Source organism: Balaenoptera borealis (assembly GCF_965194805.1).
Source record: "Balaenoptera borealis genome assembly, chromosome: 7".
NCBI classification, from domain to species: Eukaryota; Metazoa; Chordata; class Mammalia; order Artiodactyla; family Balaenopteridae; genus Balaenoptera; species Balaenoptera borealis.
The window spans coordinates 72,757,267-72,780,758 of NC_138864.1; the positions used below are offsets into that span (position 1 = coordinate 72,757,267).

Genomic DNA, 23,492 nt, shown 5'->3' on the forward strand with positions numbered 1-23,492 from the left:
GGGTGAAAAGTATCTGGTGGTGAACTTCTCCCCAACAGAAAATGAAAAAAGGCTTCTTTCAGTAGTTACTTCCTTACAAGTCTGCACTGGACAGCTTACTGGTCAATTTCTCTCAAATCGAAGCAACTTCAAACACTGAAGTTTAGTTCTCAGAAAAATCATTTATTTTACAACCCTCTTCAGATTGATTCTTCGCCTTGCTGTTTCTCCCGTTGTTATAAATCAAAGGAACTCCCCCACCCATGGACTTTTATAATGAACAAGTAGAATTTATCCAGTACTCCTGAAGAAGAATCCTGGGGAGAGAGGATTATTCTTTCTCTGACCATCTTTAGTGGGCGGGAAAGGTTGTTATGACGCTTGAAGCCTGGAAGAAGAGGAAAAGGAAAGAAAAAAATAAACTGTGTAAAAAGTGACATCATGGCTAGAGGCAGGTGAAGAGCCCTAGGAATTAACAGATACGGGTCTATACTCTTCTCTGTATTAAGTAAGAATCACATTTTCCTTTCTACAAAATGACAAGGTGGAAGTGAAGTCTCCATATTGCCTCTCTTGCTGTCTAATTCTAAAATGTGTATTTCAAAGTAAAGTCAGAGAGAGTGAATTTCTGATTCTAAACCTGAGTGGGATGTTAGAACTGCTGTGAATAAAACACAATCATGTTTTGTGTAAATAGACTCAAAATTCTTTGAAGTCAAACATTTAATTGATGGCCCTATTTTGAATTATATGCTTCGTGGGTTAAGAAGCTGAGGTGGTTCTTTGGTGAAAACTGAATGTTCTGAGTCTCTTTTTGCATATAATTCACAGAAAAAGTGTGGAGGTCTGATTCACTTCTGAGACACATTTCTTAATTTGATAATAGTTTTAAAAACTCTGTCTACAAATGTGTCAACCAAATCAAACAATTTTCTATTGTGCATGGGTATATCTGAGAAAAAGATTTTTTTTTTTTTTTTTTTACAAAAGTTACAGCTTTACTCTAGATTACTTTTATAGAATAAAGGTTGATTTTTAAAAGATTCAGACTGACAGGACGCATCGCCAGCAGCTATCTCCATCGTTCCGTTTATAAACTCAAAGTTGTTTTTGACTAGTACTTCAAGTTTACTCAGGGAAGTAGATTCTGAGCTGCTTTAATAAAAGGTCCTGGAGCCAGAACTTCCAGAGGGTAGGGTATGCACTAGCTACTCTGAAGTGTTCTTGTTGAAAGAAAATAGGATCAATGCACATGATATAAACAGAAAAACAAAAAGCCTGGAAGAAATACTGAGAGCACCAAAAGAAGTCTTTGGAGCAATCAGACTATGGCTTTCATGTGCCATCTCCGGTCCCTTCCCTTCAGGACAACCCACCTCCCCTGTGTAAGACAGCCCAGTTCACACACAGTGAAAAGCTTTCTGGTCTCAATTAATAGCCATCATCATCACCACAGATGTAACAATGGTATTACGGTTATAGTGAGAGTAATAATGTACCTACCACACTGGATAATTTGTGAAAGGCTTTTAATTATCTGGATGCTGTTAACCAAACTCTCTGACAGCACATGATGTTCTAACTAAGAGCATTTTTACCTGGTTTGACCAAAGATAATCTGCACAAAAACATCAGGGCAATATCTTGACAAGACGTTAAATTTGCCACTATTCTTGAAAGTAAACTACAATTTCCATCAAACTGTAGTTATAGCTTTTGTACTTTTTCACATTTTAGGGCTCCCGCTGGTGCCAACCACTGCCCATGCTATCGCAAGGGCACTGCTATTCAATGACAAGTAAGTACTGTGGTTCTTAGTTAACATATTTGTAAATAAAATGCACTTGTATTGATGTCTTCCCTCCTCTGTTTTTTAGTTGCTGGCTGAGTGTGGACACCAACCTGCTTTACATCATCCATGGTCCTGTCATGGGGGCACTAGTGGTGAGAATTGCTTTTTAAATCCATTATTGACAGTTAATTTAATGATAATCTATAATAAGAACAATTTGATTTGAGAGTCTTTTTAAAAATGATTTTTATTTACTACAGTTGGGTGGAGGGGCATAAGCTCATTTCTATACAAGCTATAGCAACAGTATAGGTGTTCTTTTTTTTTTTTTTTTTCAACAATTCTATAAATTCTCCTAGTTAAAGACCAAAGGTAAAGATGTTGCTGATAAGAAAGCGAGAGACCACAAAGTCCCCCTGCAGCATTTTCCCCTGGGCTTTGCCAAAGTTAAACGTACACTTACCATAGGAACAGGCCATTCCACTCCTAGGTACTTATTCAAGTGAAATGAAAACATGCCCACGCAAAGACTGGTATACAAGTATTCATAGCATGCTTATTCATAATAGTCAAATTTTGGAAACCATTCCAATTTCCATAAACAGGAGAATGAATAAACAAATCATGTATATGTATTATTTCTATAATTCAGTACTACTCAGCAGTAAAAATGAATGAAATGCCAATACACACAACACAAATGAATCCCATAGACAGTATGTTAAACCAAAGAAACCAGACACAAAAGAATACACACCATATATTACTCCATTTCTGTGATGATAAGAATCAGTAGTTGCCGGAGGTGGGGTCCGGGAGTTGCTGACTGCAAAGGGGCAAGAGGGGACTTTCTGGGGTGGTGGAAATGCTCTTTTCTTGTTTGGAGTGGTTGTTACACAGGTACATACATTCGTCTAAACTTCCCACATGTAAACTTAAAATCTCCATTTTACTGAACATACATTATACCTCAATGAAGTGATTTCTTTTGAAAAGTGTTATTAGAAAAAAAGAAGTCTAGGTTAGCTTTCTCCACTGCATAAGCTTTACAGATAAATTTTTCAGCCCTTATTTTACTATTAGTTAAGTAGTCCTGCCTAAGGGAAAAATCTTCATAATGAAAAGATAAGAAAGCGAAATCTAAAAGTGTCACTTATGACTTCCCTTTGTAAAAATTATAAAAACCTAAATAAAGAAGAAAACACCTTCCTTAGAACTGAACCTAATATACTTACATATACAGGAAATTATTTTCTCATATAGGAAAAAAGGGGGGGAAATGTTAATTCACATCTGAAAAGAGTATTTGGCTCTACTGATGCTCCGTGTTCTCGTAACACGGAGCCGATTCTGTTACCTCACAGGCAGTCACCTGTGTCCCGTGTAGGTGCTATCTGCTCCCCACACTGTATAAACGAGAACTGAGGGAAGTGGGTGTCCTTCAGGGGTGCTGACCTGGAGAATTTGCTCAGAATGATCATATCTTTGCAGATCAACTTCTTCTTTTTGCTCAACATCGTCCGGGTGCTTGTGAAGAAAATGAAGGAATCCCAGGAGGAGGAATCGCACATGTACCTGAAGGCGGTGAGGGCCACTCTGATCCTGGTGCCCCTGCTTGGGGTCCAGTTCGTCGTCCTTCCCTGGAGACCTTCCCACCCAGTGCTTGGAAGGATCTACGACTACGTGATGCACTCTCTGATCCACTTCCAGGTAGGGAAAGCACTTATTCAACCACTCGCTCAGCTAGTTGGTGCAGGGCCCACAGTTTTCTGGGGCTCCTCTGTGATGAGAATGATCCTTTAGAACATGTGTTACCCGGAAGGGAGACGGCGCTTCTCTGTCTCTCTCACTGCCTACTTTCCCACGTTTTGAATCTTAAAATTGGGCAAGGAGACTGGAAACAGGAAACAGGAGGTATGAGCTTTGAGAATACATCTTTAGAGAACAAATATATTTGTCCAGAGACTGACCCACTGCCCAGGGCTAAGGACAGAGCTACACCCACAGTGCTTTTTTTCTATCTATCTACCTATCTATCTATCTACCTATCTATCTATCTATCTATCTATCTATGGCTGCGTTGGGTCTTCATTGCTGCACGCAGGCTTTCTCTACTTGCAGTGAGCGGGGGCTACTCTTCATTGAGATGCGCAGGCTTCTCATTGCAGTGGATTTTCTTGTTGCAGAGCACGGGCTCTAGGCGCACGGGACTCAGTAGTTGGGGCACGCAGGCTCAGTAGTTGTGACTCACGGGCTCTAGAGCGCAGGCTCAGCAGTTGTGGCGCACGGGCTCAGTTGCTCCACGGCATGTGGGATCTTCCCGGACCAGGGCTCGAACCCGTGTCCCCTGCATTGGCAGGCGGATTCTTAACCACTGTGCCACCAGGGAAGTCCCTCCCACAGTGCTTTTGACCTTTCCTTCCCCTCCCCAGCATCCGAGGGCCACATTTGGTTTTGCTTTATTGAGGGGACTGTTGAAGACCCATGTAACCAATGCCAATTGGCTTTCTAGTCGCTAATGCCATGAAAACACAGGGCAGAGAAGCAGATGTTTCTAACAGTGTGAAATGCCAACACTGGACCCTGAGCTGGAATCTATATCCCTCTTAAACTGGAAGCCAGTTTCCAGTCATTTCACTTCATTGCCTTGACTCTGATTAGAAAGGTCAGAACCTTAGAATACCTACATTTTAGCCATCCCTACAATGTCAGGCAGACCACAGAGAATGGGTATGGCTGACACTCTCACGTTGTCCAATCAGAAATCATCATAATTATAGCTACCATTCACTAATATGTAGCACTTCATGTGTGAGGTAAGTATTCTCATGCCTATTACAGATAAGGAAATGGACTTTTCTGGTTAGTGGCAAAGTCAGGAGATATAACTCTAAAGCTGACCTAAAACCTCGTAACTTACAGCCTCCAAGCCAACATCCAAAACTGTGAAGGAAACCAGGTTTTGTGAGCACTTTGTTGCTTCTGCTTTCCCATTACTCCCAGGACCCTCAGCTGGTCCCACCCACACATATACTCCGTCTCCCATACAGTAATTTTCAGACCCTCCTTTCATAAATACACATTGAATTGTTTTTCCATGAGCTGCAATGAATTTGCACAGAGCATGCACGCCTCCTGCTCTGTCACCCTCCATCTGTCAGAGGGATGTCAGGAATCCACCTTTGACAGTTCAGTGACTACACAGGGAAATGTATCCAGGTCTCTTCTCATGTGGGAGAGAATGGAGCAGCGTCTTGGGGGTCGTCCCAGGTGGTCCCATGTCTGCTACCCAGGGGTGGAGAGTGGCTGCCTTGTTTCCGTTCACTTTGCTTCAGATCCAAAGCCTCGTTGAAGGCACAGTGTGAGGCACTTTGAAAGCAAGGGTGGGACATGGCGTGTCCTAAGGCAGAAGTGAGTCTGCTACAGGCTCTTAGGCCAGAGTTTTGCTGTCTCAATTATTCATGTCCAAGTAGTTTTATTTTCTACTGCTGAGGCTTAATGTGAAGAAGGAGGTCAAGATTAATAGGGCTTAAAATTAAGTTTAGGAATTATTTTAATAATCCGATCTATTATTTTGGCCATTTCTATAGGCAGTTAAAGCTTGGATACAAGGAATCTTCTGAGTAGTGACTGGAACCTCAGAAGTTACTTAGTCCACGTCCTTATTGGAGAGATGGACTTGGCTGTGGGAACAGGACTGCACTAGTTCACCATGAGGACACAGGGCACAGTCAGGCCCACAGCCATGCACTGACTGTGACACTTGTGCTTGCAAAAGTTTTCTCTAATAAACTCTACAAGATCTCAGTTTTTAAGTTTTTTAGGTACAAAGATTCTTTTCAAGTCCCCTGTAACCAGCATATTCTGCTATAAATCTCCATGTTAAAGGCCGTAATATATTAACTAGATTGACGAGAGCAGTCTTTTTAGCCAAACAATAGAATCCTAACGAGAAAAAGGCATTTCTAATGGAATATTCTTGTAGTGAAGCACTGAACATGAGTGGTAGTAATTGTTTTTCATCGAGCCTTGACTTGCTGTTGCTGTAGTGAAATGTTCCTCTCCAGGTTGTCTGTTTATATTGATTACTAAACAACACAATGCACACAAAAATAACTTCAACTCTATTTTTCCTCCTCTTTTTAGGGATTCTTTGTTGCCGTCATTTACTGCTTCTGCAACCACGAGGTAAGCGTGTGTTACAAGTAATACCGCCACTCGTTTATATAAAGCCAGCACTTTACAGTCTCCAAAGGGCCTCTGTGCACTCTCACTTCTACAGTTGACCTTACAGGGTTTCATGACTAGCTGGATCATATTTTTTTCCACTACTGCAAGTTGAATCTTACCTATGTTTTTGTGTGGTACAACTGCAGATATTATCCAGACAGGTAGCTAAATTCTCATTTCCTTGGATTATACCTTAAGCTGGTCAGCACCCTGAGCAGCAACAGTGAAAGCTATTTTGGATTCCCATAGAATCGAAGTCACACCCCCATTCCCTTTGGAAGGCCCAACTCCTCACTAGGGCAGAACCAATATCCAGCCAGTTTGTCCTGGTTCACTGCCTTCTTTTCCAGTTGCTTGATGCCAGTGTCATACCACTTATTCAACATTTTGAAAATCACCCTGGAGTTAAGACTCGAAAGGGAATAAGTAATTTGTTATCTGAATATTTAGATCAGTAAAATCTAGAGATCCACATGGCCAGTGTTTTAAGGGGTTTTTTTAGCCAGAGTTTCCTTTCTTCCAATGATATCTTGCCTGGGAGCCCAATTTGTAAAACAAAAGTGGAGCTGCTTAAATTTGTACCAAAGAACTTCCAGGGCTTCAAAGATTTGAAAGCTCCCTCATTTTTCAGGTGAGAAATCTAAACTCCGGAAAGATCACGTGACTTGCCCAATGTCACAATCATAGTTTATAACCAGGACTAGAACCCAGATTTCCTGATTTCCAATTAAATGGTCTAAATCTTCCACTGCACGGCATTATGTCTATGACTCCTTCCTGAAGTTTTGTTAGTACACTTTCTTGAGTTATACACCTCATAACTTTTAATGTAAAAGTATTTGTGATAATTTTAAATTAATTCCTAATGAGAATAATTTTATACCAAGGCAAATCACATTTTGTTAAAAGATCAATGTATTATTTTCCAGTTAGTAATAAGAATGATTTTCTAACCATTATTAATTGATATTTAATGGATTTTCTAGTCTTTATTTCTTCAGTTAAACAATATTCAGTGAGCACCTATAATATTTTGCAGCTCTGAGACCTCTTGCTCCTGTCCAACCCCAAAACTGCAAGATGGTTGCCCCTGCTCTCCCTTTTAATCGATACATTTCATTCCTTCATTCATTCATCCATCCAACAGCTCATTCCTTAATCGAACAAAAATATACTGTGTATTCACTATTGCTAGGGACTATACTGAAACTCTGAGACAGAAATGAAAAGACATCCTTCTGTTACCAGCTGTTAAAGTGTCTTTTCTTTTAAGAACAGTAAAAACTAGTAAATAAATAGGGCTTAGGTCACCCCATCTTTATATCAATTTCTGTGAATGAATATCCCTGCCTTTGGAGTTGGCTCAGGTGGCATACAAAATAAATGTTTTCATCTAAAATAATATCGATATAGGGCTAATATAAAAATCAGGTTCAGGAAGGGCATACCTTGAAAACACGCAAGGCTTGCACGCATTTGTAAAGATACTTCAATACTGATTGTGTCTTATCCATGATGCCGTCTTTGAAGTGGCAGGCGTAGAAAGCAAGCCCAGAGGTGCTCCTAACAATTGAAAGTCTCTAATTCAAGTATGTTATCTCTGCTTTTGGAAGTAAAGAAACCATCCCCATTTTAGTTAATATCATGTTACTGGGGGAATGTACCAGTGTGGCATTTCTAATAACACAGAAACTGTGTACTGTGCCAAATGTAGTATCAGCCCAGCCCCATGGATTGCAGGTGTCCTGTGAGCTTACTGTCTTACAACACTGAACATGGGCAGGGCACTTACACATGCGGAAAGTGATTTCCAGCCGCATGGTTGTGATCACGCTTTGCCTGGCTGAATGTTACGTTTTAGCAGAGATCTAGGGAGCTAATATGTCAGTTCTACAATGAAGATAAAGGTTTTAATTTTTGTTTATTATCCATATGTTATCAGTGACTCCTACTGTGGAAATGGATCAGATAGTCAATGGGTAGGTTAAAAGCAGGAAAGGAATTTTGAGGATTACAGTACAAGGCATCAGGAGATGACCACGAGAGCACGCTTATGTAACAGACATTTCCCACAACTTTTCCAAGAGTGTGGACATTGACCACCCAATCATTTCAGTAAATTGTTAAGTATCTAAGAGACCACAAAAAGATGATTACACCTATGGAGAGGCCCAATTTTTCTAAGCAGTAGCTTAAAAATTGAGAGTACTAACAACACAGTGCAGGTTTTCCCTTTTTCATTTTTCTTGCTTTTGCCCATGTACTGTGGATAAAAGAGTTTGTGGATCAAAGCAGCAAGGTCTAGAAGGATCTCAATTTAATAGTCACAAATTGAAATGTGTGAAAACTAAAATTTTGTTTATTTGCTGTAACTTAGCTTGCTTTGAAGAGCTCATTCCACCAGCCTCTAATAGTTTACAACAGTCTCTTTCTAGAAAATATTTAGTTCAAAAGCCTTTGAACAAATGGGCAGCTGGTTTCCAAGTATTACGCTGGCACCCCCTGTTGAAGTTCCTGGTGGCTCCCCTCACTTCTGAGGACCCTAGAGATCCTCTCACTCTGCAGGCCCCAGCCCTATCCTGAGACACCAGTCCTCCCTTCCAGGCCACCTGAGGAGCCTGGAAACTCAGGCCCCTTTCTTCACCTTTGTGAAGGGCCTGTGAATCTGTCTTTAGTACGTACCATAGTCACTGCCACTCCACTGCTCAGGCACCCTGTTGGACCTGGTACCAGGCCAAGAGTGGGACTTCTTTACAAGGCTATCAGTTTTCAGGACTGTGCTCTCAGAAGCAAAGAGAAAGACCTGCTATACAGGAATGTTTCTGTTATTCCTTGCTTTCTTTCTTCTCCCCATTTTTTCAAGTATTCCCTCCATGAAGTGGAAATGCAAAGTCATTTGTGTCTCTTTATATCTGTCTCTCCTCTTGCGGGGGGACTGGAAGGGCTCTGTACTCACCACTTCCCCTTCCTGTCTATAAGGGACTCTCCCTATGTCATATCCTGCATGTTCGCTATACTATTGCTTTTATTTTTTTAACATCTTTATTGGAGTATAATTGCTTACAGTGGTGTGTTAGTTCTGCTTTATAACAAAGTGAATCAGTTATACATATGTTCCCATATCTCTTCCCTCTTGCATCTCCCTCCCTCCCACCCTCCCTATCCCACCCCTCTAGGTGGTCACAAAGCACCAAGCTGATCTCCCTGTGCTATGCAGCTGCTTCCCACTAGCTGTTTGACATTTTGTAGTATATATAAGTCCATGCCACTCTCTCACTTCGTCCCAGCTTACCCTTCCCCCTCCCTGTGTCCTCAAGTCCATTCTCTACATCTGTGTCTTTATTCCTATCCTGCCCCTACGTTCTTCAGAACCTTTTTTTTCCCCCTAGATTCCATATATATGTGTTAGCATACGGTATTTGTTTTTCTCTTTCTGACTTACTTCACTCTCTATGACAGACTCTAGGTCCATCCACCTCACTACAAATAACTCCATTTCGTTTATTTTTATGGCTGAGTAATATTCCATTGTATATATGTGCCACATCTTCTTAACCCATTCATCTGTTGATGGACACTTAGGTTGCTTCCATGTCCTGGCTATTGTAAATAGTGCTGCAGTGAACATTGTGGTACATGACTCTTTTTGAATTATGGTTTTCTCAGGGTATATGCCCAGTAGTGGGATTGCTGGGTCATATGGTAGTTCTATTTTTAGTTTTTTAAGGAACCTCCATACTGTTCTCCATAGTGGCTGTATACTATTGCTTTTAGTAAAGTTCTATTTTCAGACCACTTCATATGCAAAAATAAGTTTTTCTATTTAGAAATTCTTTCTCTCAATAAAACTTGGTTTTCAAAAATATTGTCTTTCTAGAGACTCAAGAAAGCTTTGGGACTCAAAGCTAAACAAGGATTTCTTTGTCCTAGACAAAGAAAAAAAAAAAAAAGAACTCCTGGGATAAATCCCACTTTCCATTCAGCAGCACCTAACTGCAAGTGCTTATAATGAACTTAACAGGAAAACAAAGGCCAAAGACAAAAACATCCAAATTCAACCACGAACGTTCCAACCTGAGTTTCTTTTTTACAAATATAGAAATGGAGGCCCCAAATGTTACCAACCTTATACAGTTAGTTAATAATAGAGCCAGGTGTAATAATTATGTCTTCAAGCCATCAGACCAGGGTTCTATTTTTTAAAGTTGGCAATAAATAAATTGACATGATCGAGGAAATGTGAAGTGATCTGTGTTAATTGCTTTTATAACGAGCAATGAATTTATATAATTCAAAACTTTGTATATTATACTTACCCCGTGGGCAACTCCTTACATTTCTGATGCTTTTCAGGAGCAACCAGAGTCTCCCCTGTATTTTTCAGATTCAATGCCCACATTCTTGTGATCAAAGCAGCGTTAGACTCAACCTGTTGTATTGTAGGAGATAATTGCCCTTATTAAACTGTATTAAATTGAAGTGTCTTTCACATGCTGCTAAGGGCCTATTCTTACATGTGTGGTTTACAAATGGAAGCAGATTGCCATCTCCACACAAAAGGATAGGTTATAATTTTGGAATACAATTATAGGAGGCTATGAACATTTCTGTAACAATTTTTAAAAATTGAAATAGACTTCAAACCCTTTGGCCTCATGCTGGGTACTTCAGTAGTATGCATGGATACTCCAATGCAGACTGTTTTAAGAGGACAGATGAGGCAAAACAAAGACTTCCTTTTTTTTTTTTCCTCCTGGGCACTGTCTGCCTCGGATACCTCTAAATATCTGTGTTGTGTTTTAGCTATAAAGACAATGTTGGTATTTAAGAGATGCTGAATCCACAGAAACTATCAGTTCCCTTTGTCTGGGGACATTGCTTCTCCAAAATTATGCTGAGCCAGTATATTTCCTAATTCCTCAACAGGGCACTTGATAGTTCCTAGATTATAAACCTGGCATTTAAGGACCTGTTTAATAGATGGTACAACCCAAATAAAGCATCACTATCTCTTTGCTAGTCTCAACAGGAAAATACATTGTAAAGAAATCCAAAGTTCAAAAGAGAATTGGAAAGCAATTTAAATATTTACTAGATTCTTGAAGAGGTACTAAAAGAGAAATTTCATTGCATGGCAAAAAGTAAAATTTACTCATGTTTTGTCTGAAAGTATAACTCAGTAGGGATGCTCTTTCCCAGATATATTCAGCTGTGGTTTCATATCAATCCTTTCTGATATAATCAATCAGTCTAGTCTCTCTTCAATTCTGTAGCTCTCCCTATTGCACAGATTGCAAAGCAAAAGGCCAGAAACTGATAGGGAAACACAGTTGTCTTCTTGGGGAGTCAAGTGAAGGACAAAGTGAGTGATGGAAGGAGAGAGTCTGAACTTTATTCATTAATACCTTTAATAAACACCTTTGTATTTGAAAATATATTCCTAGGGTGATCTTCCCACCAAGAGTATTTTCTTTCCTTTTCCCAAAAGATCCAACAACACCCTTTTGCCAGTGCAAATCACAATGTGAAGAAAACTTTGATTTGCATTAGCATCAGATATTTTACCAGGCTGTAGAGTACTCTTTGTGGAGACCTAGCTTGGAATATGTGAGAGAGAACTGAACATGAGATCAGAAGCTATGTAATTAAGAGCTCGTTTTTATTTTCTTACCACCACCACCCTCCAAATATATATATATATCCACACATATGACGTAAGAGTTTCCTTTAGTCTAAAGACTTGAGGCCACCATCCTGCCGTAATAAGAGTATAATAATAGGAATAATAGCCTCCTTGTATGGTACTTACATCTTAGAAGCCACTTTGATTCATAGTGCAACAATTTAATCCTTCAAACAGCTAGGTGAGGTAGAAGAGTTGTATTGAAGAAAGGAGTCTCAGAGGGGTTAACTATCCTACCCAAGATTTCATGGCTAATGTGGGCAGAATCAGTTTCTTGACCCAAAGTTCAATACTTTTTCACGGCATCAAATGAGACCCAGTGAAATGGCCTTATCAGTGGAAAAGGAAAGGAAAGGTGATGTGATGTTACCCAGTGACAACCATTCCCTCCCATGCAGCTCGCTGCTGGTATAATATTACAAGTGGTTGCTTCTGATAATTTCCAAAATTAGCGACCCATTGGAGCTCAAGAATAATTCCCCAAATCATACACCATGGCGTGACAGAGAAGACCTAATCACAACTGTAGATGACCTAGTGCTTTACAGTTCACCTCAGGGAGGAATTCAAGTCTCTTCCTCAAATTCACTCTAGCCAGTTTTAGCATCCCACCCTAATACCACCAGACACTAATGCACTAATTACAATACGGTCATGGATGATCATTTTCTTGACTTAAAGAGGTAGAAAATCATTCTAGAATGGATGTTGACAACCATTCAACAAACATTTGTTGAATAACTGCTCTATGCCAAACACCACGACATCTGGTAATACAAAAATGTATAAGACGTGGTTAGTTAACCACTAACCAGAGCTTTATCGGGCACACCCCTTCTCAAGCCACGTTGGATAAAGGAAAATCAACAGTATGAGGCCATTATCATAAAATCCAGAACTGTGCAATGGTTTCCATATATTTTTTTCATGACCAATAATGTGTAGATTTAGATAAAAGCTTCTGCTGTATCAGAGGTTGTAGCAGATAAAAAGGTTTCAAACTCTGTCTCCCTAATATGGCGTGGATGCCATATTGAATGTGAAACCAAGTCAAATTTTCATTCATTGACTGTAAGAGCTAATGAAGGAAACTTTGCTCAAAACAGCAAATAACCTTGCCAGTGGTAGTTGAGGCAAGTAACTCAGTTCTCCAGTTCGCAAATTCTTCTTCCAAGATGGTATATTCCACAGGCAGAGCATTTACCACACGGCCCTTTAGATGAGAATTACAATTCAACCTCCCCTAACCTCTGATAAGCTCCAAGACCTGTGCTCAGGAACTTGGCTCAGATCATTTCCGACAACTGTATGAACACAAGGTTCTCTCTTCTATTCCAGGTCCAAGCCGCTCTGAAGCGTCAATGGAACCAATACCAAGCCCAGCGCTGGAGTGGCCGCCGCCGCGCCAACCGCGCCGCCAACGCTGCTGCTGCCGCTGCCGCTGCCGCTGCCGCCCTGGCTGAGGCTCCTCAGATGCCTGTCTACATCTGCCATCAGGAGCCAAGGAACGAGCCCACCAACAACCTAGGCGAGGAGGGGGCTGAGGTCACCGCTATGGAGGGGGCTGAGGTCATCACTATGGAGGGTGCTGAGGTCATCGCTATGGAGGGTGCTGAGGTCATCGCTATGGAGGGTGCTGAGGTCATCGCCATGGAAATCATCGAGCAAGAGTCATCCGCTTGAATGTGACGCAAATACAACATCGTGATCACTGAGCCCTCATTTCCTGGGAGAAAGACCAACCATGCATTTAAAGTGATTTCCATCCTCCCAGGAGCAAACATCTCATTTGTCCATAGTGAACCTGAAGAAAGTTTTACTTGGTACTGTTGCTACCGGGAGACAGTCTAGGAATGGAGTCTCCCTCTGCAACACTTGTGAACTCCTGTGAATTCCATCTTTCATCCAGGACTGAGATACAAATGTCATAGTAATGCAAGCAAAGTGTCCGAGTAAAACACAGTTAAATTGACCTAGTTCAGATACAGGGTGCTCCTTGTTAATCTTGAGCCATTTATACCTTTGAAAAATTAAAATCACTGTCAATGTTTTTCTTTTTAACTCTAAACTTTGAATTAGGATACTTCTGTATTTGGCTATGGATCTGATTTTTAATTTTTTTTTTTAATTTCTATCAATTCTGATGTTACTCAGATGTTTTACCATCCACACAATGTAAACTGCACAAATTACAATGTGACCTCCCCAAGACAATGTGGCTTTCTAATATAGAGATGACCAAGTGTGTGGGGGGGGAAAGATTTGCATTTGGCAGGAAAATGTAATGCTTTGAATGAAAAAGAAATTTAGAGTCAGTTTGCTCTAAACCTTAGATGGGTCCATTTGTTAATTGGTTTACTAATACTGACACTCACCTTTGTTTTGGATAATCCTGTCTGTTGGGCAGGCCCTAACTGCTGTGAGGAATTGGCCTTCATGTTGCTAACATTTATAAATTGGGAGGTCACAAAGAATCCATCACTAAATTTTTCACAAAACTGCCAAAAATATAATTCCTAGTGGAAGAGAATACTCTCTTTAAAGAGAGTTTTCCACTTTCCTAAACTCCAGGATTTATAAAGCAAATCATTCCAAGGTTTATAAAGCAGATTACCTCTTGCCCTTGGGTGCTATCTAGCAGTAAAAAAATTTGTTTAAGACTGGTAATTAAAAGACTCCATACAAGTCCATTAACTGCTTTCCACCCAGCTTCTAAACTTAACAAGATCTCAGCCTTTTCCAGGAAGATTCAGTAGGACTAATTAGAAATCAGTTTGTAGTTGACCTCTTGTTTGCTGCTATTAGTGAAACAGGAGGGGGAAAAAATTAACTGCTACAAGTTTAACTATATACCAACTCATTTAAAATAAAAATAGACTTTCTCATTAAAATTCAATGTTATACTCCCATACCTCTCTTCCTGCAATATAAAATCTTCAAAAATCCCTGAGTAAACCAGTATCATTACTGGCACCTGAAATTAATTTGTGAATTTGCAACAGTAATCAGTTACCGTTAGTTAATTTGTATGCTAAATGAGGAGATCCATTGAAGCCCTCCAAATCTCATCTCATGTACATCATCATATGCCACTGCCTTTCAGAAATGATATAGTTTTGGAAAGACAAAAAGTTGATTTGTTCTGGTTGCATATTTAGTGCACCCAAAGAAAATTATATTCTTTCACAGAAAATGTATTTTGGATACTAAAGTAGCTTAAGTCTCCTTTATTTGAATGTAAGGGAGGATTTGAAAAGAGGGTATTTTTCCAATCACAGTGTTTATGTAATAGCGTTTCTATTTTTGTTTACAAACATGGAAAACAGAGTATTTCTGGCAGCTCTAGTACAAATGTGATAATATTTTGCTGAAATATTCTAGATGCTATTGTGCTAATATAGTGTGGCTGAAGAAAATCAAACAGCTTACTATAGAATTGTGCACAGTGCCAAAATTACATGAAATGCTTATGCTACATCCATGTATGAATTAATACAGAGTATGTGATAAGCAAAAAGTTGTATATGTGCATATTTTTCTAAAGAAGCATATTCTTTATCTTTTCATTCATTCATCTCATCTCTTAAACTCATTCTGTTTCATTTCAGCCGTGGGATGCTGACATGTCATCTTGCTTGTATTACAGGAGAAGGCAAGATAATCCAAAAATATAGGTCAGAAAACCATATGTGAAAACATCAGGGTTATTATCTTTGTCAGTGGAACCATCTTCAGTCTTCAATTTGACTAGACCCTCCATAGCACAGTTCTCATACCCTTGCTAAAGCAAAACCACACGCAACTGGCAATCTATATTGTATAAGTTTGGGCAGCACAGCAAAGAAAGCTAGGGCAAGAAAATATCACATTCTTTTATCATTCTTGGGGTTTTTGTTTTTTTGGGTTTTTTTTTTTTTTCACTATTGTGAGACCAGACTTGAACCGTTCAGCATTACATCAGATCATTAGAATTGTTACAATCATTCATTTTTAAGATAGTTTTGGCTGGATTAAAGGCAACTAATTAAATATCATTAGAATGCATAAAGGCCACTACTGGAAAGATTTTCAGATCTGGAAATGAGGAATAAATGAGAACTATGATGAATTAATACAGGGGAACAGGAGCAATTTGTAGGGTCTTCATACTACGTGATAGCAACCAGAATTGTTGGCCTCAGGAGATCTGGGGAACTTTTTCAGAAAGGATACATCAGGGCTACATTTTTCCCTTTGTGTTCCACTGGGAGAAACAAATAAATATCCTTACCCTCGTGATACTGAAGAACAAAAATAATTTCCCATCATACCGTAAAATCTGATTCTTCCACAGGGTAACTGGAACTCAGAGGGTCAACTGCCCACCTGCTTTGATCCAAAACTGGCCTTTGGATACACGTGGATAGCATGGTTCCTGGAGGAGGGAAAGATGTTGGAAAAGAAATGATAGAAATGCTGCCATCATGGATCTCCAACCCTTCTCATTCATTCCTCCATTCACTCTCATTGATGCAACAGATGTTTCATACACCTTTCATTCAGCTATACAACAAGTCATCATGACAAAGTTCTTTGTGTCAAACCTGCCAAGTGAACCCATACCCTTAAACCATAACCACTGATATCTTTGGGGCAGTAGCACACACACATGGGGTTGGAGGTGGTAGCTGCGTGTGACCTTTCCTCCACATTAGTGCTGGGTGGGACAGCTAAGTTATAAGAAGTATTCTCAGAACAAGATCTCTGCATAAAGGCTTAGCAAGGACTCATTTTCTTGACAGTAAGGTCTAAAGTAGTAATTCTTTCATTGGCTAGGTTACAGTTCAACATCTTATGGTTGGAGTTAACACTTAGAGTTTAAAATAAGGTTATTCATGAAGAGGATGGATCAGAAGACATATTTAGAAAAGCATATTTAGAAAGCTCAGAAAGAAATGGTCATTTGTTATTTTGAGAGCAGAAACAAGGTGCCTCGCTCCTCACTTAAGCTTAGGAAAATTAATTTTACTGAACCAATCCGTAGATAATTCGTATGAGGTGGGGAGGGAGGTTGGGGAATTAGCTGGAAGCATAAAGAAAAAGGATGATAATACGTGCGTGTGAAGACAAAGAAAGAAAACCACATTTGAAAATTTAAAACTAACAGTATTTCTGATGGTTTTTGTTCTTCTGGACATAGAATTAACATGTTTAATACCTGTGAAAAATTAGCATTGAAGGAGGGAAAACATGGCCATTGAAACTGTAAGCTAACTTAGGTCAGGAAGAGTTTCTAATATCATATCGTCCTTCATTTGGATTAGCAAGCACCTCTGAAAGATTTCAGAGATTTTCCATTATCTTCAGCATTGACCAGCCAGTCTCTTAGGTCACTGATCCGTGTCCATTTGCCATTCACAGACACCCAATGCATTCTACCTAGAAACCCTTCCACTGACACTCAAACTGTCTCACTCTTCACTGACTGACCAGCAACGCCACTGCATGTCACCGCAGTCTCCTTTACTTGAGAGACTTAATATCTCATTTTAATTTGGAGAAATCACCTCCAAATAAAATCTCAGAGTGTTACTGGTGAAGTGCTAAGTACATATTCAATAAAAACCAACAGAGATGTCTCTAATGAAAAAAAACATTCAGAATAGATCAGGACATCTGTTTCCATCCAACCCTGCCAGACTAGCTAATCAAAACTAGGACACTGGTCTCTCAGACTGAAACAGACACCCAGCTGCAAGCCCTCGAAATCTTCGCCCAGCAGGATAGGTGGTTAATTCTCAGGGCAGCAAGCATTTCTCTGGATATAGCACTTCTCCACTGCACGCAGCATTATAGCTTCTGTATGCTGTCGTCACAAGGGGGATACTGTGAGGCTTAATATGGAGTTAAGTTACAGAGAACTTATGAAGAACATCCCTCAAATGGAGATGATTTGAGAAGAAAAAAAGAACACCAATCATTGAAACACCATAGTCAATATAAACCTACGGACATTAGCTTACCTCTTCTTTATAACAGCCAAACCTGAGAAAACTAAGTGGAAGCCAAGTCAAATAACGTGCCCACCACAGTCACACAGTAAGTGGCTGAGCTAGGGTTTGAATCAAGAGTGCCCAATGCCTCTGCTTTTTAAATTGCCACCTTGCAGGACTGGCAAAAGCTCTTGTTCAGTACTTTTTGTTTCCTACTAAGAGTGTTGCCACATTTTGTAGGATCCCCTTCCCTGGTGGAGATGCAAACAGGGCTAACCAGATTGGTTTAGATCCTGGCCCCAGGGCACCAGAGGGGACCCAAGGAGCATTTGTACCTGGAATAGTAGGTGCAATGAGGCCTAGGTGAACTACAGAATCAGGAGGGTAGTACTCCAAGCCACAGAAGCTGGTATCAAAGGGGCTTGGGAATAAGGAGGGTCAAAGTGAGCATCAGAGCCCAAGTCAAATCTGTCAAGTTCATTCTTGATTACTGTTTCCGGCTCAAGCAAATGAGTCAGAGCTGAGGAGACTGGCCAAATAGGGGTCATCTAACTGGGAGCAGAGATAAGAGACTTCACCCTGCAGCTGAGCTTTCACTCAGGCGCCTAGTGAAAGGGTGTGCAGGGTTGGGAGGTTGGTTCCACTGAAAGGGATAGAGGTGACTCATTTTTTAAAAAAACTAAGTCTGAAAACCAGGGATAATTTTCTACTGCAAAATGCTAAATAAGACCTGTCCTCAATGGTGGACATTCTATACCCAGAGTAAGACAGCTGTCAGTTCCTTCTCCCCATCCAGAGCCACGTAAGCCAGTATTTTTTTTCCCCAATAGGCTCAGTTGGAATCTTCAACAGCTTTTTGTAAATCAAAACAGGCTATAGCCACCATTACTCTATTAGTCGGGCAAAGATTTCCCCTGACATGTTGCTGCATGACTTGTAAAACCTAGTTAGTAGTTCTCAAAAAAAAGAATGGGCATTATTTAGAATGGCCCAAAGGGGAAATCAAAGCCAGTAAGATGAATCTGTAGGCTCATAATTCTACGAAGTGGCTATGAAAGTGTCTCTATCCAACACCTGGACAAAAGGAGTCCCAGAGGAGACCAAAAAATGAAAATAGAGAGGGGGAATATTTGAAAAAATACTGTTTAAATCCTCCAGGATTAAAGAAAGATTAAAAGACCTCAAATAAGAAAAATTCAAAGATTGCCAAATAAATACCCCGAACTAAAATCTTATTGACAAGATTGGGGCAAGATCAACATGACAAGAGAGCAGAGTAAAGCTTTCTCTTTTAGGGGAGGAAACAGAGATTTGGATAGCTAAGAAAGCAATATGGGTGAGTAAACATGTGTGAAATATCTTAATATAAGATTAATTATAATAGAGTGGCCTTGGTCACCAATTAAAAACAGATAGTCTCATATTGGAGTGAAAAATTAAAGCCCCACAATGTACAGGCAACAAGAGACACACCTAAGACAAAAAGAAAATTAAATATTAAACATGGATGGGAAAGTTATGCTAGGGAAACATGAACCAAAAGAAATGTGAGATCCTCTCTTAATATCTGACTAGCGGAATCCCCTGGCAGTCCAGTGGTTAGGACTGCACACTTCCACTGCAGGGGTCACGGGTTCCATCCCTGATCGGGGAACTAAGATACTGCATGCCACACAGTGCGGCCCAAAAAAAAAAAAAATCACAGAAGGTTAAAGAGCCTAATATGAAAGGAACGAAAATATAAATATTAAATGATAAATATAATATATATATGACGAAGTAGAATTTAATAAGGCAAAAAAAGTATAAAGAACAGAAAGAAAATTATGTATTAGGAAAAGGGATAATTGAACAAGAAGATTATAACCATTATAAACTCATATGCACCTTAAAATACAGCTGCAAAATACACCAAACAACACTAAGAGAACTTCAGGAAGAAACAGATGACTTATCAATTGTAGTTGAATATTTTAACATCCTTGTTTCAAAATCTAATAGATCATACAAATAAAATATTAGAAGTGTTATAAAATATCTGGAAAATACAATCACCAAACTCAAACTATTAAAGATATCAAACTATATGCTCAACAAACAGGAAACATGCACTCTTTTTTGAGTACACACAGAATGCTTACAAAAACAGCCATATTTAAGACTGCAAAGGAAACCTCTATTAATTCCAAAGGATTAACACCACTCAGAGGATCTCTGACCATAATGCAATAAAATTAAAAATTAATAACAAAATTGTAAGTTAAACAATCTGATGTTGGAAACAATAAATATTTCTGTACAATCTTGACTTTCAAAAGGATATTAAAGATTATAGAGAGTTCCCTGCTGGCCTAGTGGTTAGGATTCCGGGCTTTCACTTTCATGGCCCAGGTTCAGTCCCTGGTTGGGGAACTGATATCCCGCAAGCCATACGGTGTGGCCAAAATAAATAAATAAAGATTATAGAATGTTAACTGTCTTATATTAGTGTCATGTTAGTTTTTAACTATTAATGCTATTTAGATAAGGAAAGCATTACATCTCTAATTTTATGGGACATACCTAAAGCTGTTCCTTGAAGGACACTTAAACTTTAGATATGTTTATTCTAGAAGAAACAGAAGGTGAGCAATGGAGTAAAAGCAAGCACACACACAGACACACACACGCACACACAAGAAGAAAAACGTTGTGTGAGAAATTACCTTGACAATGTTGGAAAAACTGGCTCACAACATGGAGAAAAATAAAACTGGATCTCTTACTAATCCTACATAGAAAGGTAGATTCCAGGGAGATCAAGAGCTAATTTTAAAAGATAAATACATGCATTTACAAAAACAATGTGCAAACAAATAGCTTGAGGGCAGAAAAGATTTCTTAAACAAATAACATCAACCAAAAGACCAAAAAAAAAAGAATTTGTTTACATCAAAATAAAGACACCTGATCAATAAGGAATAGTGTCCCTTGTTAAATAGACAAATGTTAGAATGAAAGATAAAACTAATAGTGAGTTAATGTCTAGAACATAAAAAGAACTCCAGTAAATCAATAAGAAAAATATTGACATGGGCTATGCAAAGGCAGGTTATAGAAAAAGTCATCCAAAAAGTTAAAAAGCATATGAAGATATCCACAGACTCTTTAGTTAGCAGAGAAGTACTTACTAGAACAATGACACTATTAGACATGGGAATAAGACTGTTTCCAGGGAGAACCATCAGGATCCGCACCTCATCTTGTGAGAGGGGAACCTGCAAAGTGGGTGTTAGGTTTGTCTGATTCAAAAGTCTCACAGATGATATATATTTTAGGAGCAAGCAGGTACCCCTATTTGGGAGAAGGCAACCCTCTTCCAGTTCATTGGAAGACTAGAAAGAAGAAAATAATCCTGAAAGTTCAGAATGGAAGCAAAGACAAAGTTTAGAACTTAGTGACTAGAAAAACACACATAGAAAAGGTAACTCTTGATCTGATTTGTGATAGCCATGTGGTCAGGGAGGGTGAAACTGAAGCATTTATTCAGCAATGACAACAACCTAAAAATGCACAAATCTACAAGTTGATTAATAATAAGAAATAATCTGCCTATCTCTGCCCTTAGTATATGTGTTAAAATAATTGAATCAAGGAACACACTTCATGCATTTAAAAACTGGATAAGTGTCTCTCCATTCCAAAACAGTGAATATGTTGATCTACTGATAAACCAATCACTACCTCTCCATCTACACTACCATCTATGATCTTCTATGTTTAGACCAGATGATCTCACTGTCTTTGCCACAGCACATTCTGTGAGAATGGCTGTCATCAAAAAGAACAAAAATAGGGGCTTCCCTGGTGGTGCAGTGGTTGAGAGTCTGCCTGCCAATGCAGGGGACACGGGTTAGAACCCTGGTCTGGGAAGATCCCACATGCCGCGGAGCAACTAGGCCCGTGAGCCACAATTACTGAGCTTGCGCATCTGGAGCCTGTGCTCCGCAACAAGAGAGGCTGCGATAGTGAGAGGCCCGCGCACCGCGATGAAGAGTGGCCCCCACTTGCCACAACTAGAGAAAGCCCTCGCGCGGAACCGAGGACCCAACACAGCCATAAATAAATAAATTAATTAATGGCTAAAAAAAAGAACAAAAATAACAAATGTTGGCAAGGATGTGGAGAAAATGGAACCCTCCTACACTGTTGGTGGGAATGTAAATTGGTGCAGTCACTGTGGAAAACAGTATGGAGGTTTCTCAAAAAACTAAAAATAGAACTACCATATGATCCAGCAATTCCACTCCTGGGTATATATCCCAAAAAAAACCCCCCAAAAACACTAATACGAAAAGATACATGCACCCCAATGTTCATAGCAGCACTATTTACAATTGCCAAGATATGGAAGCAACCTAAGTGTCCACCAACAGATGAATGGATAAAGAAGATGTGGTATATATGTATACAATGGAATACTACTCAGCCATAAAAAAGAATGAAATTTTGCCATTTGCAGCAACATGGGTAGACTTGGAGGGCATAATGCTAAGTGAAATAAGTAAGACAAAGTCTTTCTGTCTGACATATGTGGAATATAAGTCACATATCACTTATATGTGGAATCTAAAAAAATACAACAAACTAGTGAATACAACAAAAGAGAAGCAGACTCACAGATATAGAGAACAAACTAGTGGTTACCAGTGGGGAGAGGGAAAAGGGGAGGGCCATTATAGGGGTTTAAGAAGTACAAACTATCAATATTAGGTATAAAATAAGCTACAAGGATATATTGTACAACACAAGGAATATAGCCAATATTATATAATAACTATAAATGGAGTATAACCTTTAAAAATTGTGAATCACTATATTGTACACCTGTAACTTATATAATATTGTACAGCAACTATACTTCAATTAAAAATTTTAATTACAAAATAAAATAAAGAAACACAGGCAGACACCTAAACTAAGCAGCCATTTTTAGCCATATATGCACTGATAAGTAAGAAAGAAAATCAGGAGAATAGAGACGCTGAGAGAATGGAGACAAGGGACCATGATGAAAGAGAGCAAGACAGAGATGGAAAAAGTAGCCGCCTGGTTACTTTCTATCTTTCAAGTGACCTGGCTGTTTTTCCAACAGTTGGATTCTATAATACTGCCTTGTATTCTTACAATTAATCCCTCTTTTCCTTGAAATAGTTGCAGTAGATTTCTGTCCTGACATCGCAATGTGCCCTAAGATAATTGGCTTCTTAGAGCATATGTCTAAGCCCTGAAGAAAAACTTGCCAAGGCTCATTAAATGCATCAGGCATACTCATACTCCCATAGGAATGAATACTAATGTCATAAAAAATGTTCCCTGTCAGAAGGTTTTAGGTAAGAAGCTGAGGGTCATGGAAGCACAGGTGATTTTCATTTCTTCTTCCAAATGATGGTAGTAGCTTTCTCAGAGAAAAAAGGTAGAATGAGCAGAGTTCAATCTGAGGATATCCATGAAAAATAGAATTTGGTTTTCTGAATCTTATTATCAATGCATCAGTACACTGGGTCCCTACTGAGGGCCTGCCTGCCCATCCTAAAGGCTGTGAGGATTCTATTGGACAGAAAACCTACTGGCAAAACCAAGAAATCTTTGAACTGAAAAATGAGGAAGAGAGGGATAATAGTGCCCAGATACAGCTCCAAAACTTTCTCCAGAGGACCCCAGCCTGACAGATAAAGCAAGACCATAAGAGAAGAGGACATGTTTCCCATGTTTCATGGGAAATTATCTGGGAAGAAAGAAACAATTCTTATATCCTACAAAGATGTGAAGTGTGAGAGTAACAAAGTGAATCGAA

General features: G+C 39.4%; 1 protein-coding gene and 1 long non-coding RNA gene across 3 annotated transcripts in view; one reads left to right on the forward strand and one right to left on the reverse strand.

The window, feature by feature from the left end:
• Window positions 1–16,001, forward strand: part of CALCR (calcitonin receptor) — a 137,769-nt gene extending 121,768 nt beyond the window's left edge. For both annotated transcript variants that reach the window (XM_082398431.1, XM_082398432.1), the window contains 5 exons: window positions 1,717–1,777; window positions 1,857–1,923; window positions 3,263–3,481; window positions 5,918–5,959; window positions 13,023–16,001. In XM_082398431.1, the coding sequence (XP_082254557.1) occupies window positions 1,717–1,777; window positions 1,857–1,923; window positions 3,263–3,481; window positions 5,918–5,959; window positions 13,023–13,367 (734 nt within the window). In that variant the 3' untranslated portion in view covers window positions 13,368–16,001. The remainder of the gene's footprint in view (window positions 1–1,716; window positions 1,778–1,856; window positions 1,924–3,262; window positions 3,482–5,917; window positions 5,960–13,022) is intronic.
• Window positions 142–16,093, reverse strand: LOC309631775. Its single transcript, XR_014246523.1, has 3 exons — window positions 15,995–16,093; window positions 10,318–10,430; window positions 142–367 (listed from the first exon to the last, which is right to left on the reverse strand). It is a non-coding gene; the product is annotated as an uncharacterized lncRNA (long non-coding RNA).
• Between the last annotated feature and the right edge of the window lie 7,399 nt (window positions 16,094–23,492).